At 40.6% G+C, this 18,393-nt stretch overlaps 1 protein-coding gene across 1 annotated transcript; it reads left to right on the top strand.

The window, feature by feature from the left end:
* The first annotated feature begins 674 nt into the window (after positions 1-674).
* Cldn1 (claudin 1) lies at positions 675-16,103 on the top strand. Its single transcript, XM_021184698.1, has 4 exons — positions 675-1,107; positions 9,525-9,689; positions 11,781-11,865; positions 13,548-16,103. The coding sequence occupies exons 1-4, from the start codon at positions 885-887 to the stop codon at positions 13,708-13,710; spliced, it is 636 nt and encodes a 211-aa protein (XP_021040357.1). The 5' UTR covers positions 675-884; the 3' UTR covers positions 13,711-16,103.
* The last annotated feature ends 2,290 nt before the right edge of the window (positions 16,104-18,393 follow it).

Below are 18,393 nucleotides of genomic sequence, written 5' to 3'. Positions count from 1 at the left end.
CTGCATTTTATAAAGGAAAATAAAAACCCAAAAGAGAATATATATATATATATATATATATATATATATATATTTCCCCTTCAACTAAAAATGCAGTGGAAAGCACACAGATCTAAGAGTGTACTAGAAACCTGCCCTGTGGCACTCCCCGGTTAGCTCTTCCCTAATCTATAAACTTTCAACATCTCTGAGACCCATGGGAGGAATGGAAGAAATCTAATGGAATGACCTTGAGGAACAGAAGAGAGCAGAGGGCCCCTAAAAGAGAAGGAACTATCAGACAAGAGGTGCCCAAGGGTGAAGGGAATATAGAAGTATTGAGTTAAACACATTTCCTGAATAAAATACTGGGAATATACTAAAAATGAAAATAGGTTTCTAGTTCCCTCCAGTTTTTCCATCTTTATGTGTTGTTTTTGCATTATTAATTAATTACGGAGTGAAATGAAGAAAATGCCTATCAAGTGCTAGGAGCGACGTGAAGGGAAGAGATTAGGGATGCCTGATTCTTTTCAGGTGGTCCCCAGGTAGCCCACAGGGCATCATCATCCACCACGGAGCTGGCCTATGAGGACCTTTGTGGGGATTCGGCCACGAAACCACCAGGGGGCGCTGCATGCCGGGAGGGGCGGAGCTGCTTTAAATCACAGCGCCGGGCGGTTCAGCGTCTCAGAGAACTCTGCCACTTCTCACTTCCAGACTCCACCACCGCCTCCCGGACCAGAAGCCAGGAGCCTCGCCCCGCAGCAGCACAGGGAGCAAGGGTATCAGCACTAACTTGTTTGCAGAGACCCCATCACCTTCGGGAGCTCAGGTGCGCACCTTGCAAACTCCACTTTCTACATCTGCCACTCACTGAGCCCGCGGGAGCCTCGGAAAGAGCCATGGCCAACGCGGGGCTGCAGCTGCTGGGTTTCATCCTGGCTTCTCTGGGATGGATCGGCTCCATCGTCAGCACTGCCCTGCCCCAGTGGAAGATTTACTCCTATGCTGGGGACAACATCGTGACGGCTCAGGCCATCTACGAGGGACTGTGGATGTCCTGCGTTTCGCAAAGCACCGGGCAGATACAGTGCAAAGTCTTCGACTCCTTGCTGAATCTGAACAGTGAGTGCACCCTCATCCTCCAACTCCCCACCCTCCATCCCGACTCTCCCCCACCCTCTCTACCCCCACTCCCCAGCCTCGGAGCCCTTGTTCTCTGTAGTAGCTTCATTCAGCCCAGAGGCTACCCTCAAAGTTGGTCAAGGCTTCTCAGCATGTGCTCTGTCCTGAGAAAGCAGAGAGAACCCAAGCTTCAGGTTAGAGCCCTAGATTTGCCTCTAAGTCTCTTCTCTACTTGGCCCCTTCTGCCCTTTTAGGTGTGATTTTTTTTTTTTTTTTGTCTCAAATTCTAATCACGGTGGGTGGAGGTTGGGAGAATGAAGACCACTATGGAACTAAGATTCTTGGGCCTCTTCTGCACATTCATTCTAATAGGGTTTGGACAAGAAAATGGCACACTTTGGGTAGGTTTAGATGATTCTGAAATATCAAATAAGAAGCTTTCTGACTCGTCTCATGGCATTTCCAACGCACAGCTAAGGTTTACTCTTTGGGTCTTTTGGTTTTGTACCTTGAAGAACCTCTTGAGATCCCCCCCCCCCCAAACGTTGGCTTTCCAGCCTAGGATTTGCAGGAGAGTCAACTTGTGCGGTACAAGTTTAGAATAAGAAGGACTGGAGGCATCTGGGGAGTGGGTCACTGAAGAGAACTCTTCTGAATAAACTCAGCAGCATGGCAGCAAGAGCGAAGGCAGAGAAGGAGGCAGCCTGGTGGAGGTCACCGTGTGGGAAGAAGTCTGTGAGGAAAAAGAAAGGCGATTCCCATGCTTTTCATTCCGCAATGGAATCTTTATGTATTGATGCATTGGTCCCATATGTAAAGTGAGAAAGGCATGTATAGACAGGAATATCTCTACTGATTCTGGGGAGACAGGTGATAAGATGTATTCGCCTTCACTTTTAGCTAAAACTTTTTCAGGGCTTTGTCAGAAAGCCATTCAATTCCTACAGGGCATGTTCTCTTCCTGGAGAAATCACATTGGTTGTCCTGCCCTTTACCTCACAGGAGGAAGAGTTCCCTTAGCCTTTGCCTAAACAAAGCTACTCCACAGTCCTCTGGGAATGCGGATATGAACAGTGCTGGCATTGTCCCTGACCTATGAGAGTGGAGCTCTTCCTCCTTCCCAACAAAAGCACTTCACTTTACAGTTATGAGACCTGCCACAAATCAGCTTGACACTGTGAGAACCTGTAGAATGTACTCAGCTGGCATGGGTTTGTCTCCCCATCTGGACTCCTCTATTAAACGTAATCTATACATTTGGAAAGCATGTCCTATTTATTACCCTCCCGGGATACACTCAGGCTGTTGACGATTGGGAACTAGTCCAGTGGAAAGAGAAATGCCTTTAAGAAAATGGTGTCAGGCATTTTCAGAACCATATTGTAGACCTGGCAGGTGAGATGTGCTACAGCAAGTCCAGAGAGGGCTTCCCTATCAATTTTATTCCTCTAATCCAAATTCTTTATTTTATCAGGTCTAAGTTTCCCAATTGGCTGGATAGAATGATGGTCCATGCAGCAAATATTCAGATTGCTCTTACCCAGAATAATTCATTAAATGGTTGGTTGTAATTTATTCCTTTTAAATATACTTATTATATTTCCTAAAACGGTGATAAACACATTGACTATCCTTCCATAACAAGGAGTGTTTAGAAATGGCTTGTTTGTTGATTTATTTTAGCAGAGAACAGCTTCCATCTTCTGTTCTGGTTAAAGCTACAGTTTATTCAAGATGGAGCCCAGCAGCCTCTCTCCACAAACCAATTCCCAGAAGCATGAGCCTTGACTCACACTACTCTCCCAGCTGAGCAGTGATTCAGTAGGTGCCTTTGGACCAGGCCCAGAAAACTTGTCTCTGTTTCTCCACCTGAGCCACGGTGTTCACGCCTACCTGATGTAGAGATCTGGTTGGTGATTCACTGGCTAGTTTTGGTGTAGTACCATGACGCCTAGAGATGAAAAGGCTTATCTGTGTGTGTATGTGTGTGTCTGTGTGTCTCATGAAATTTACCTCTCACAAGATGCTTTGAGGTGAGAAGCACAGCTATGGGTTTCCCAATATTGTACTCGTGAACTTTGCCCCAGAGCCCACTTCACCAAAGTATAAGATAGAAGAGTGTCAGTGTTTTGTAACCAGACCTCAAGGGCTACCTCTGTCATATCTGGTATCAGTTGTGAAAGGCACACGACCTTTACACAATATGTACAGTGAGTGCAGTATTATCACGTCCCATGAGAACCACCGGACATAGCATAAAGAGGCCATACGGTACAGAGCTTTTGCCGAACAGTTTATAGAAATGTAACAATAATTTCCTGGAGAAACAATAGCTACCCTGTGAATTATAGCCCATAACAGCCCAGAACATTGCCAAGCCCCTGCTTGTGATCATTTAGAGTGACGATCCTTGCAGCTGAAATTTGGGCATACAAAGTACAGGAGTAAATACAGTTATGGTAGACATTTCTTTGTCTAATTCACACATCTCTCCTGGTTTTGATTCCATTCCCAGCATTGTGGAAAGCCAGCTGCCTGTTCCATGTACTTAGCTAATTGCTTCTTCTTGCTTCACTTTAATAGCCAGCACTGTCCAAAGACAGGGCTTTCCTAGGAGGCTGCGTGTTGGGAGGTGTGAAGGCAGAGATGTAAGCATTTTCGTCGATTGCAGTTGTGAAGATTCGAGCAGCAGACAAATGGGAGGTTATGCTAGACTCTCTTTAAGTCTCAGCTAGCCCTGAACTGCTGTAATTTGTTTATAAGCTACCCCAGCCTGTTGAACTTGCTCTGCATGAATCCACATGTGTGTAGGTGTGTTTAATGAGTATTGGTGGTTGTGAGGTTTCCCAGCACTCTTGCCATGATGTCAAGCTCAGCGGGGGAGCAAAATCCCTGGCTGGGGTATCTGTGCAGCACAGGTGGAGAGAGAGGTAACCACTCAGACTTCTCCAGACTCCTTTCTGCTGCTAAATAGACAACATCCAGAAACGCCATGGGTGTGCAGAGTGGAACAAAAGTTAAACAAGAGCCAAAGTCTGAAAGGAAAACGTGTGGAGTTCTTGCCCCAGTTTGTCCTGTCCAGGGAGAGCTGCTTGCTCTCCATGGGATTCACGATTTGTAACATAGGGCAGAGTAGGAGGAGTAGAGGGATGAATCAAAGGTCCACTGGCCTATTTAGCAAACCTGAGCTTGGCCCTATTTTTACTTGTTGGAATGCAGCAAAGGTCATTGGTAAGGCTTGTGACAACTTTGGTTGTCGCCAACTTCAGTGACTGAAGGAGGGAAGTGGCATAACACAGGTTTTCTAGATTACAGTGATGATCGTCACAGAAAAGGTTATTTGAGGTAGAGAATGAGTGGGAGAGCTTGAGGGGAGGAAGGGAAGTGGAGAAATGATGTAGTTATATTTTAATAAAAAAATAGTGCCCCAGAAATGGCAATATACATTTAATAACGAGGCGACATAAAAATGAATAGTATGCTTTTTAAAAGAGATAGCAAAACGTCTCAGGACACCCTGAGTGGTGGTGATCCCTCGTCCTCCAAGTCATCGTGGACGGCTGACTGACCCATAGACACCGAGTCCCACTTAGCCCACCAGCTCCAGCACCTGTAAAAGAGAAATGCAACAACGAAGGCACCCGTGAAACTTTGCACACCGGCTAAAGAGAACACCTTAATCATTGAAAACGGCATAGCAGTGCTCACTAACAGTCTGAATAAGCTCATCTAGCTGTGGAAGAGAAAGGGCATTTCTGCTGTGGCCACACAACGGGCACTTATTTTATCCCTGAGACCTTTTAGCACATATTATAATAAAGAACTGTGTGAAGGCAGAAATACCATTAAAATCTGACTTGCTCATGGTATCTATGACATAGGGTAGGAATGAGAATGGCGGGTAGTCTGGGGCATGCACAGTGCCAGGAATTTATGGCGATTCTCCTGTTTGGAGAACATGCCTTTAAAGTTTGGAGCAGGGGAAAAAAAAATCCCCTACCTGTCTATGCTTGTCTTTGCAAACTTTGATTAAAATAGCTGTAGTAGAAGGATACTGTCTAACTCATTTCTTGTCTTATAAGAGGCGATCTTTGTAAGTATTTTTTTTAATTATACTTTCAGGTTGAGAGTGATGAGGACTCCTTAGGGGGTCATTAAGCTGCAGACTTTCCCTCTGCCTGAGCTTTATTAAAAGGCTGCCTTCCTGTTTCCTGCTGGATAACTTTCAGAAACCATAATGTAACTTCAGCAGTATTTGCTAACTCCTTTCTCCACACACAGCTTTGGTTATAATGTTACAAAGCTAGCTACACATTTAAAGACATAAGAAAGAAATGTAAGTGCTTCTGGGGGTGGTGCTAGAGTAAATGGACTAGCCCTGCTCCAAATATTATTTTGTAATATTCATGCTTCACTATCAAATTCTGTGCCCTGCCTTCCTCATTCTGTTGAGAGAGAACTAAGAGAGAGAGTTCACAAGAGTTCACTGAATAAACAACTTTTTTTTAAAATTTATTTTTTATTAGGTATTTTCCTCGTTTACATTTTCAATGCTATCCCAAAAGTCCCCCATACCCACCCCCCCCAATCCCCTACCCACCCACTCCCCGTTTTTGGCCCTGGGGTTCCCCTGTACTGGGGCATATAAAGTTTGCAAGTCCAATGGGCCTCTCTTTGCAGTGATGGCCAACTAGGCCATCTTTTGATACATATGCAGCTAGAGACAAGAGCTCCAGGGTACTGGTTAGTTCATATTGGAATAAACAACTTTTAAAAATGCTATCAGGTTAAGGGAAAAATGCAGTCCCCCCCCCACCCCGCGTATATTTCTAGCATTTTGTAACACACTTAAGGCCAGGTTTATGTAGCAAAACTTTAGCATCCCTGGCCTCTCAAAGGAGGTGTTTGTCTGATAAGTATCATTTCAAAGATGTAGCTAAAAATATAAATGAGCAAATAAATAAATGAATAAATAGACCTAGTTAAACACAAGTATGTGCTTTTTCTCTCACATTATTGCCAGTTTTGAGGAGCAAGCATCCCTCTAGTCCAAACTCACCAAGAACACACTGAATGACACAGAGGCATGGTCAGGGAGTGTGAGCAGTGCTTCAGACTGATACCACTCCAGTGCAGCCATCAGGCAGCTCAGGAGTACACAGGCCATGACTCTGACTCGAATGGCTTTCACAAGATCTTTATTGGAAAAAATGAAGCTAGTTCAGATGAAAGCTCTGGTTTAGAACTAATCTTTACCCTAAAAGCATCACGAAGAGTAGTTTCTTAGTCTGACTTCTTATCCATCATCACATGTGCCCAGCTAGTAAGTTTCCTTGCTGTTTCAATTGTCCACCATTGTCTGTGGTGGACAGGAAAGCTTGCATTATTTTGTATCCTCCCTGCACATGTCATTACGGTTAGCCATTGTTCAATGTCTCCACTTGATGCCAGTCTAATATAAAGCAGAAGATAATTCATAAACAGTGGCGTCCAGGTGTAAATGGAAAATGTTGCTTGTCAAAACAACATTCTTATTCTGTACTGCTTTACCATGTTTTGAAATAGAAATAAGGCTCCGAGTCTCTATGATTTTGTAGTTACAAAGTATATTGTCCATTGACTCCAGGTCTGTGTGCTAGACAAATGACACTGTTCTATAAGGAAATGAAGCATTGTAGGGTTGTTAGCAAGCATGTGACAGAACATCTGTTATTTCTCCTTAACTTTGAAAAAGTAATAACTAAGGAAAGACATGAAGCACAAATGCCTTATTTACAATTTAGAGTTGAAACGTTTGTGAATATTTGGTGATTGTCAGTGAGTAGAGATGGCACATCCATAGGCTACACCTGGGAGCTCCTTTTGAAACCTGATTTATGAGTCTGGTGTTCAGAAGACTCCTGAAGGATGCCGGGTGTACCATGTTCAGACTTGTGTGTGGTGCTCGTGGCCTATGTTTTGACTTCATGAGTGGATTGGAATGACTATTATATAAACTAAGTCTAATGGAAACTGTATAACAAGAACAACATCCAGAGAGATCAAAGACACCAACAGACGTCATTCATAGAGAGCTGATGAATGAACTGTAATAAAATAAAGAGAAGGTGTCTAAGACAGAAGAGGCTATATAAATGTTTGTTAAGGGCTAACATATCATTAATGCTTTCTAATTATATTGTTTTCTTCACTAACAGTAAACTCAGGTCACTCTGTCTTAGAATGCTCCAATGACTTCTCATTACATTTGGAGTAGACTCTGAACTCCTGACCCTGCCTACAAAGCTATAATGTGTGTGTGTGTGTGTGTGTGTGTGTAGTGTGTATTGTAATTTGTATATGTATATTTATGTACATATGTATTCCTATGTATATATGTATATGGGAATCAGTATGGGTATGTGTGTGTGTGTGTATATGTATATGGGAATCAGTATGGGTATGTGTGTATGTATACACACACACACACACACACACACACACACACACATATATATATATATATATATATATATGCCTCCTGCCAACCTAAATTTACTTCATTTCACTTCCTACCATTTGTCATTTATCTATTAGATAGCTTGTTGGCCCATTTTACTGGGGATCCACGACTTTCTTAGGATGCTAGACTTTTCACTTAAAATATGAAGCATCCTTAGCAAACAGGCAAGAATGGTCACCCTCTCCTCCAAGCACATAGATCCCATCATTGCCTGCAGCATCTTTCCAAAATGGTTTCTATCTAAGCAAAACATCAAATCTGTTTTGTAAGAACATAATTATTTAGTTGTTTATTTTCCTAAGAAATAACACGTACCATTCAAAATACTACTGATAACTCACAAGGAAGTATACACCTTAACTGGGAGTCCTCGGGACTTTCCTCTTTAAACCACAGCATGGTTGGTGACTCCAAGAAAAGTTTTCTAATGGTCACATGAGCAGCTTCATGGCTCTGATCCAGTAGTTCCTTCCTTACCCTGGAACCTTGTGATGAGTATGCAAGAGAGGTGTGTCTATATATTCTTGTTGCACACTTATAAACAAAAGAGTATGGCAAAAGAGAGAGTGTACCATTTTAGTATTTTGATGAAAGAGTAAAAATTACTTCCAAATATCATGGAATGCTATAAAAATACATTTGATACTGCTTAGAAAGACGTTCTGTGATTCTGTCATGGACTGTAATAACAAGGATAGAAATGACTGTAAGTTAAAATGTAGTAGCATTCCAGAGAAGTTTGTTTTGAATTGAGATGGGTAACTTAACTTCTCAATCTTGAACATGTGAGACTAACCCTATGTACCCACTAAATACTGAAGACCAGGAAGGAACAAACTGTTCTAACTCCCTGCATAGAGATGGTCACCCTTATATTTTACACAATACAAGCATGGTTCCAAATAGTAGGTAATTTTCTCAAGATGCTAATAGCTTGCAGTGTAAATGCTTCCATACAAAAAAACTTCCACTTCACTTATTAAGAGTGTGAGATAGTGATGTTCAGTTGAAAGGGGAAATTAATTTATAATTTAAACATCTCTAAGTAGGGTCCCAGCACACACACACACACACACACACACACACACACACACACACACTCTATTCTTTTACCATAATCTTGGCTTTTATTCCTTAGGAAACACACTGTCACAGTCTCTCAAATCTCATCCTGTCTCTGGTGATAATTTAACACAACAAAGATAAGAAATAGGCTTTTAGAAAATTTTGCAGAAACCTTAGAAATGCGAGTTGGGGTTATCCCTAACATTATGTAGTGTGATGCTTTTGTGGTTTTAAAAACTGCTAATATCATCTCCTATGAATCTACTGCTATGTTCCAAGTCATCTTCTTAAAATTTTGCCTTAACATCAAAATCTAGAAGGTTGTACCCTTCTCCTACTCAACCTCGTGTAACTAGGGATACAATACTGCTTATCTAGCCATGGTCACTCCTGAAAACCTCATTTGCTTGTCCATAGTCACTTGTTTCTGAAGCCTAGAGACTGTACTCTAAAACTAGTGACTAGTACTAAATATGCATTTTAAGCCAGAGTTACAAATGATGAACATTAAGGATAATATGTATGACTGTTAGTTCAGACTCTAAATACCCAATGGTAATGATTACATACTCAGCTCAGTGAGACCTATTCTATTGATTCATTAATAACTTTCCAGTTGATTTTGGACTTCATAACTTAAAGTAGCAGCCATCCTTGACTCTCAGTTTGCGTCCTCCTAACAGCCATCCCAGTGGCTACGGCAGAAATGTCACTAGAGTTCATTTTCCTTTGGGCACCTTGTTCACTTTTATCCGTTCCCCCCTAAATACAATAACATATCTCATCTCCCACCACTCTGCTGTGACTGCTCTAGGCATGGTTTTGACATGTCCTGAATGTTTCCCACCAGGTACTTTGCAGGCAACCCGAGCCTTGATGGTAATTGGCATCCTGCTGGGGCTGATCGCAATCTTTGTGTCCACCATCGGCATGAAGTGCATGAGGTGCCTGGAGGATGATGAGGTGCAGAAGATGTGGATGGCTGTCATTGGTGGCATAATATTTTTAATTTCAGGTACGAGAGGCTCCTCCTTCTTCCTTATCTACTTTTCTCAAAATAGTGTGGTTTGAAATCTAGGTTTCTAACTTTTAGTTTCTTTGGTTTATATTCTATTCACTGAATCTGAAACTTTAAAAAATATTCTACCATCTGAAGACATGAGCCTTGTATTCAGTTGACTTTCATCTTCTCAGTAAGAACCAGTGGAAATTTGACCTCTGTACACTTCTGTCAAGTACAACCATGAAGGGCTCAAGTACCTACTAGTTTCTTGGCCCAGTCTGTTCAGATTCAGAAGATATTTTGATACTTAGCCAAAGAGTCTGAACCAATTTGATGTGATTCAGAAAAATGCTATTTGGGTGTGATGGTCCATGGCTGTGATCCTAGCATAAGAAAGATGAGTACAGGGAAACGTGGAGTTCAAGGCCAGCCTCAAGAAAATATACATAATATGTGAATGGTATTGGATTGGGAAAGATGGGATTGGACCTAGTGGAGAAAACTGGAAGAAGGTAACATTGTAGATGGGCAGAGCTAATTTCACAATAAACACTATGTACCCATGGACCAGAGAAGAGATAATTTAGTATGGGTACACTTGGAATATTAACAAGGTAGGATATAAAGTTAGCTGAGCTAAGGAAGAAAACAGAACAGAAAGGAATGTGAAAGCTTCTGACAAAGTAGGCTAGGTGTTGCAGAGAAGACACATTGCCAAGATTACATCAAAGGCTCTAGTATCATACCACACCCATCCTCATGACTCTCATAAGTACTATAGGCATATATCTGGGATGGCTTCAGAAGTCTGCTTAACCAGTTCAAGAGCATATGTATGAACAATTTGCACGGTCAACTAGAATGATTTTTTTGTACCGTCAAGTACTATAAAAGAAGTTATTTGTTTTGGATTTGTCAGTTTTCCGAACAGTTATATAAATTGTGGTATATATATATATATATACACACACAAACACACACACATATATATATATACATATACATATACACATACATACAATAAATTAGAATGATTAATGTATGTTTTTGTCAGATATTCTTTTGGGGGAATAATACTTTACATCCACTCTCCATCATTTTTTTCTTTATTTTTTTTCATTTTTGGGGGGAGGGTAGTTTTAAGATAGGGTTTCTCTGTGTAGCCCAGGACATCCTAAAACTCATTCTGTATTCCAGGCTTTCTTCAAACTACCAGAGATCTGCCTGTCTCTGCCTCCCAAGTGCTGGGATCAAAAATGTGTGCCACTATTACCTGGGTGCTTTCTAGCATTATTAAGGACTCTCTAGCCACTATATTGTATAAGAAACCTCTTGATCTTATCTTACTTTCTACTTGAAAATTTGCATGTTTTGACAAACATCTCTAAAGATAAAAATAAGTATTATAATTTAGACATCAGAGAGATGTTGAATGAGTGATGATGACCAATTCATTTCCTTTCATTACTGAATACAAAAATACCATGCACAATTGAGTTCCATTGCACAAATCAACCCAGAGTGTCACCTCACTCAGCAGATGATCCCATTGTTAGGGGTTGCCTTAGACCTGGGGGAGGAGGAATCTGAATGCTCTACTCCCTGTGCTACTTAACTATCTCTGGCTTTGCTGCTTGGCAAGAAAGTAAAAATTGATTTTGGGTTTTTAAAGAAGAATGCAGGAAGATTTTTATCTTACATTTTGTAAGCAGTTCTCTGCCGATATGAACATTTTGTTTTTCAAAAGCAATTTCATACACTAAACTACAGTACTGCAAACCATTGACAGAAATTTTGAATAAGATAGATCTATCCGACTCTTTCTGAGTAGCAGTATTTGTGCCAGTGGCCTTGGACTATAAATAAATAAGATGTCATAAACAGCATAATCTAGACCCAACTTCAATCTAATATCTTTGTAATTCCTTGCAGAACGGTTGGCATAAATCATATCTAAGTCAAATTGATTTCCATAATAATAAAATAAAATGTCAGCACTGTTGATGAGATTCAATTCTTATAGAATACAATTAGGTTTAATAGTCTGTGTTTTTGTGCTCAGTGTTCCATAGTGATTAATGACCTTGCTTTGATTTTCTGTAGGTCTGGCGACATTAGTGGCCACAGCATGGTATGGAAACAGAATTGTTCAAGAATTCTATGACCCCTTGACCCCCATCAATGCCAGGTAATTCTAGTCATGCATAAAATAGTTCATTCTCTGAGAAAACAACCCTTTTTGTTTTCCACAGACTCCTGCCAGGGCCTTAGTTTCTCAGATTTGCTTTCAAGAATTGTATGGAAATTCATGTCACACTTGCAAATAATTTAAATGACCTGTGACTCATGTTAAAATGAATTGGATAATTGCTTTAACAGCCAGGACTGATGAAAAAATGCACTTCAAAGGAGAAATGTTCTAATCTGGATTCTAGCCAACAATTTATCACATCTTCATTTATTTATTCCCCTAATATGAACAAAAAATGCTAATGCGTTGGACATCTTCTTCCTGGACAATATCCTGATGCTTCCATATCTAATACTTGTGATTTTTCAGAAATAAAATACAGGTTCATGAGTTATTGAAAAAACTTTTTACCACCATAGTGGTTAACAAACAATGCTTCATTCCTCATAATTTCCACATGAAACCATGATGTATCTAGTACATTTAAAAGTCATTTTAAAATTTTGTCTTCCTGTCTTGAAAAACCAAAACCCAAAACAAACAAAACAAAAAGATTCTCTTCCATTACAACCATAAAATGGACTTGACAAAGGTCACCTTTCTTAACAGTTCAAGTTTTACAAGTTCAGGACCTGAGTCTGGGCTCTCAGGTAACAATGCTCTTTGATCAGCAACAGGAGTTACTGTCTCATCGTCTTCCCATCTTTAAAGCTTAATAACTACATTCAAAGCTAGAATGTTAAGACATAATTACTGTTTGTGTGTGCTAGGCTGAGTGAATGAAAAATCCCAGTGTTTGCAGAGATACGTGTGTGCCTTCTTATACAGTCACCCACATACAGAAGAACATAGGCTGCAGTGGTTGCTGGAGTCTCGCCCATCCTGTGAGATGTATAAGGTAGAGACAGAAACTGCTGGAGGTCCAGTGGGCCACATCTGCTGCAGAGTAATAACATTAGGAGTGCATGAGCAAGCATTTTATAAATTGCCAGGCTCTGTGCCCTTGTCATCATAGGATGGCACATGGCCCTGAACACCCTCCAGGGAAGCAAGTGGGACAATCTGCTTCCAAGAGAGGAAACTATAGCTGAGAGGCAAAGCTGCCAGTTCAGAACTGCCACAGCTGAGCTTGAGTTTGGACTCAAACCTTGGGACTTGTACAGCCAGCCGTTTTCTCTGTTTGAGGTCCATGGTCAGCCACAGACTCCTCATCCCAGGAAGGTGGGAGTCAGCCATGTGATATGCAGATGTCTGTCTTCCAAAAGATAGATATTTATATTTTATTTTAACTAGGTTCATGGATGGGTAACCATTCTTATTACAGAAATGATTACTATTTGATGGTAGCTGACTTTGTAAGTAGCAGCCTAGGACTCTGGCCTGGTCCTCATTTCTCAAGTGCCTACACATCTTTTCCAAGCCTCCTTTGCTTGGAAAGGTCTTAGGAAATATTTGTGTAATTAAACTGGTATATTACATGTCCTATTATTACCAATATGCTGTTACAAATTATCGATAATTACAATGTAAACATTATTTCATGTATGTGCTTACAAACATCTGTAGCTAATGAAGAATTGTGTGAATATATATATGTATATGTATATATATATATATATGATTTTTTTTTTCACTTGCCAATGGTCCTCATAGCAGCCCGTTGCTGTCTTTTCTTTCAGGTATGAATTTGGCCAGGCCCTCTTTACTGGCTGGGCCGCTGCCTCCCTCTGCCTTCTGGGAGGTGTCCTACTTTCCTGCTCCTGTCCCCGGAAAACAACCTCTTACCCAACACCACGGCCTTATCCCAAGCCAACACCTTCTAGTGGGAAAGACTACGTGTGACAGAGGCAAAGGAAGAGATCCTCCTGGAGCAAATACAAAATGGACATTGAAACTAGGATTGACATTAATGCCTTAGACTGTTGATGATGGTTATCTGAACTGTGGTAGAACAGAAGGAAGCATATTTTTATACATCCCCATGGATATGCAGGCCTTGGCTGTGCCTTATAATCTTTCCTGAGTACAGGAGGGAAGCCTTTTGCCTGTGAACTGCTGCTTCCCTCTGAGAAATCACACTCAAATGGGGATAAGGTGCTCCTTGCATGTGTATAGATATGTACAGATACATATTTTCTATTAAAAAAACAGACAAGTTAAAAAATCCCTTATTCTCCTCATACTGTACCAGCATACTTTAAATGACTCTAAAATATATACAATTCTGTTTTGATTGAATAAGCCTTTTTGATGTATTATTCTTTTTTCTCTATGAACATATGTGATCAGTCAAATATCACCCCTTTGATCAGCATTTAGTAATTTTGCCATAAGACCAGACTTCCTTATGAACTCAGACTGTGTTCTTTTTTTTCCCCATGTGTCTTCTTTACATCAAAATATTTAATTTTTTTACTCTGAAACCCACTTTTTCAGACTATTATTCTGAGGTTTGATTCTAACTCCCGAATCTAATAATGAATTTGGAGCCCACATTTTGAAGCTTAAAACCAGTAAGATTCCCATAGTCCCCCCGATTCTGAGCTGTGGGGACAAACATTCTAGACAGATGATGTTTTCCTGATGACCTTTCTGCACGGTCTTTGCACTTCGGTCTGGAGCTATCCTGTTTGCTTTAAAAATATTTGTTTCCCTGAGTGGCTGTGCTGCTAACCCTGTTGTTGAAACAGTTTTATTGCCTGCATTTTTTAGGTACTTATTTTCCATCCCAGATCCTGCAAACTGCACTTCTCCTCTCCCCTCACCCCAGCTGTCTAGTTTCCCCACATATAATTATCCGACAGTTTAGCTCTTTTCAGATAGGTGTGGTCTGTTTATCTACACTAACTGCTAGACTTGCCAGAGTGGTAATCTAGTGACAAATATTCCCTAGGTAGCCGTGGACAATTTACAATCTTTATACCTCGTTTTCCCATCTGTCAAATTGAGATAATTATACTTAAGCAGCTGGTAGAGGTAATGCGAGTATTAATTAGTTGATATGACTCTCATTCTTTGAACATGAAATATGCCTAAGTAGTGTTTTTCCTTGCTCAATTAGCAGTTTTGAAGACACTGAATAAGATCTATGCACATGCCTTCAACTGTTCTGTATCTCTTTGTCATGAGTTGATTTCCTCCCATCCAGCTGTGCATGGCCTCTTGTTGGTGCTGTTTCGTTTTTACCAGTGCTCTTAATATTCTCATCCATAAGAAAGGCCCTTCAGTCAGCAGAGCAAGGTTTTGTAATACAAAGGGTGTTGCCATTGACATTGGTAGACCTGGATTTGCATCTTGGTGCTATCACTTAATTACTGAGCTTGGGCAAAGGCTCTTGGTTGCCCTACATGTATTGCTACATCTAGACAACGGGTTCATTAACTCTTGTCCTGCCTATGTTGCATGAGTCAAGAGGGGGCATAGGCTAACATGGTTTTATATTGGAAAACATGTTACTCTATAAATTAATGGCTTTTGTGTTTATTTTTTCAAACAACTGGAAAGAGAAAAACGTTAAGTGAGTTTCATTCCTTAAGAACTCTCTCAAATGAGGAGTTCCTAAAGCTTACTAAGTTAAACTGATCTTAAGTCTTTAAGGCTTTTGGTTGGGAGTCAGTGTTTCAGTCTATGGTCAAAACTGGCCAAGAGCTCCTATGTCACTCAAAGATCCTTCTTCCTCAGCCTCCCAACTGTTAAGATGAGAGGCATGAGCCCCTCCTACTGTTACACCCTAGTTTCAGTTGTTTGGCCTGGTACTTCTGTTGCTAAGCAAATGTAATGGTGAAAGTCTATGTATACTCTAAAGGTAAATGAAGTGCTCTTTGTGAAGTGATACTTTCAAAGTTAAATGGAAGCTGACAGTTATAGGAGAGGTTAAGAATTATAATTCATGGTAAAAACCACATAGATGAAGTTATAGAAAGAATGGAGTCTTATGTGAATTTGTACTATGTAAGTTTTACTATATTTGTGTGTGTAATCATGCAAAGATGTTTTGCCACAGATACTGTGCTTAATATGTAATGTAAATGCATAGAAATGATACTTGCAAAACTACACAAATCTATATATTCTAAAATAATCCCATAGAAATCTTATGTCAGAACTTACCTAGTTTTGATATTTTTATACCCTACTACCAAAGCTGGAAAGAGATCAGATGATATCTGGGGGCTGCAATGGGAATTTGTACAAAGCACTACTCTTTTTCAATAAATTGTTTTTTAATTAATAAAGAAGAGCTTCCTAGCCTGTTTTCTAATCATGGAGATCAAGGCTGTTAATGTGTACAAGAGAGGAATACATGAGATAGGGGGCTGCTTAGAGGTTACTGGAGAAATTGGGGTTCCCTCTTGGGGGGTCTTAGTCTCATTAGTAAAATAATCTAGAAACAGATCTGGAAGAGCATTTTGTTTGTTTGTTTGTTTGTGAGGAAAACAATTACCCAGACAAGCTGCAAATCTTTACAGTTGCCAGGAAGAGGGAGGAGGAGAAGAAGTACTAAGCCTTTAAGGAAGCAGACAGGCTAAGTCAATGATGGAGATCAGCAAGCAGTCACATGACCGATTAGCAGCTACACTGCCAAAGAGGATGGGGGCTTCAGGGAAAGAGTGCCAAATTCCAGAGTGTCCTAGAATGAGTCAGAAAAGTGGGCAGACCACACCAGTGCTATATGCTGCAGGCCCCGAAAGCTCCTATATAGGGAAGGCGTTGCTGAGGCTAAGTACGTGTGCTCATTGACGGAATAATTATTCCTCCCATCTCTATTGCATGCCCTTAAGTGAATCATCTTCCCTGAGGGGTGGTCTCTAGGCAAGGTGACAGCTAGTCCCAATTGGATTAACTTTTAAGGGAGGAGACAACGGGATGTAATGTTCTAATCTTTGGAGCAGATCTGAATGCCATGTCTCCACCCTGGCCCAGAAATAGATTCTGGTCTTTTGCACAGAGAGCAATAACTTTCCCTTAATGGACCTCAAAAAAGTTATGATACCCATCCTTAATGGCCTCTAAGACTATAGCTTGTTCTAAATCTCAAGACCCTAAAAGCATTTAGGTTTTGAGTAGGTTAAAATTCAGTTCCAAAGCTGTTCACCAGGAGGAACTAGCATCTGGACTGTGGTTTCAGTCACACCCTCATGTGTAGCCTCCAGGAAGAAGAGCTCATTTCAGAGAGATAATAGGAGCACAGTGCAGAAACCAAAGCTATGTGCTAACATCTGTGGCCTGCAGCCCACACATGCTAGAGATCATTTCCACCTTCTGAGCAAGGACAAGGAATGAACTGCTTCTTCCAGTGTCTTTGCCCTAAACTATGTGACCTGTTTCTATCTCTTGCTCTCACCAATATTCACCCTGACCTTCCTTTCATACATTTGTGTTGCTCCTCTCACAAAGCTATATATAATTCCTGAATGGGGCTTCTCTCTAGGAGAATGCCTGGAGATTGTATTTAATTCCTTCTTATCATCCAAAGAAAGGCAAGAGATGATGAATGAAGAGTAAAAGACATAGTCTGGACATTTATTTATTTGTTTATTTATTTGATAGATATCATGAAAGCTACCTCTTAGGAATGCAAGTGATAAGACTGTTCCCTTGTTATCTTAAAGTATCTGTGAATGAGAATAGCTTCATGGTCTCTCCCTGGGTAATTTTTATATAAATATGATCATGGGTGTAAGCAGACATTTCAATCTACTGGGAAGTCTCTGGTGGTCCATGATGGAGAACGGAAAAAAAAAAAACTTTCTCTATCAGTTTAAATTCCCCTTAAACTGAGCAAAAGCACCAATGTCTTGCTTGCACAGAATTTAAGTTCCAAAAGGTGAGGTCCAGGCTAATAAACTTTGAAGAAATGAAATACCAAGAACTTGAGGGAAAAACAGGTTGCAAATCACCCCTGTAGATTCTTACCTTCAGGAGCCCATCCACATCTGGGGGCTTTTGGCTTGCACAACTAATCCTTTCCTTTCCCTTCCTTCCCTTCCTGTAATTAGTTTAGCATTCCAGCATACTCCATACATCAGCGGGGAAACTCCCATGTTGTTTGGCCTGATGTTAGTATACTATTATGATCTCACTATGGATTTCACCTCCGATTCTATTTGCATGTGAAAGACTTCTCCTTTCTCATCCTTCTCAACTTCATTTTCACATGACCATTTAAAAAATTGTCTTATTCAGATGATTAGAAACTCTGAAAGAAGGCATTCTGGGACTCCTGGGTTACATGGGAATAACATGGTGAGATCACACCTCCATACTGTGGCAGTCTGCACATCTCACTTCCAATGGCAATGTCCCAAGGAAGCCAATATTGGCATTTCAGAAACTAAATGTAGATTCAGTTACTTAATATTTACTGGACCCCTACTATGGGGCTAGTTCCATTAAATACAGGAAGCCTAAAGAATGTCTTAAATAAATTAGACCTGGTCTTGAGCTTGAGTATCATGAAATGTGCCTAGTGAGACATGGGTTACACAGGTAGCTCTCATCCCACTCGTGATAGCTATGTGAAGT

Source organism: Mus caroli, chromosome 16, assembly GCF_900094665.2.
Source record: "Mus caroli chromosome 16, CAROLI_EIJ_v1.1, whole genome shotgun sequence".
NCBI classification, from domain to species: domain Eukaryota; kingdom Metazoa; phylum Chordata; class Mammalia; order Rodentia; family Muridae; genus Mus; species Mus caroli.
This window is presented reverse-complemented; position numbering and strand designations above follow the sequence as displayed.

Excerpts from the sequence above, each read along its gene's own strand:
- Cldn1 (XM_021184698.1), top strand. The coding sequence starts at position 885 with ATGGCCAACGCGGGGCTGCAGCTGCTGGGTTTCATCCTGGCTTCTCTG. Across the intron at positions 9,690-11,780 it reads CATAATATTTTTAATTTCAG|GTCTGGCGACATTAGTGGCC; the intron begins GTACGAGAGGCT and ends GATTTTCTGTAG. Across the intron at positions 11,866-13,547 it reads TTGACCCCCATCAATGCCAG|GTATGAATTTGGCCAGGCCC; the intron begins GTAATTCTAGTC and ends CTTTTCTTTCAG.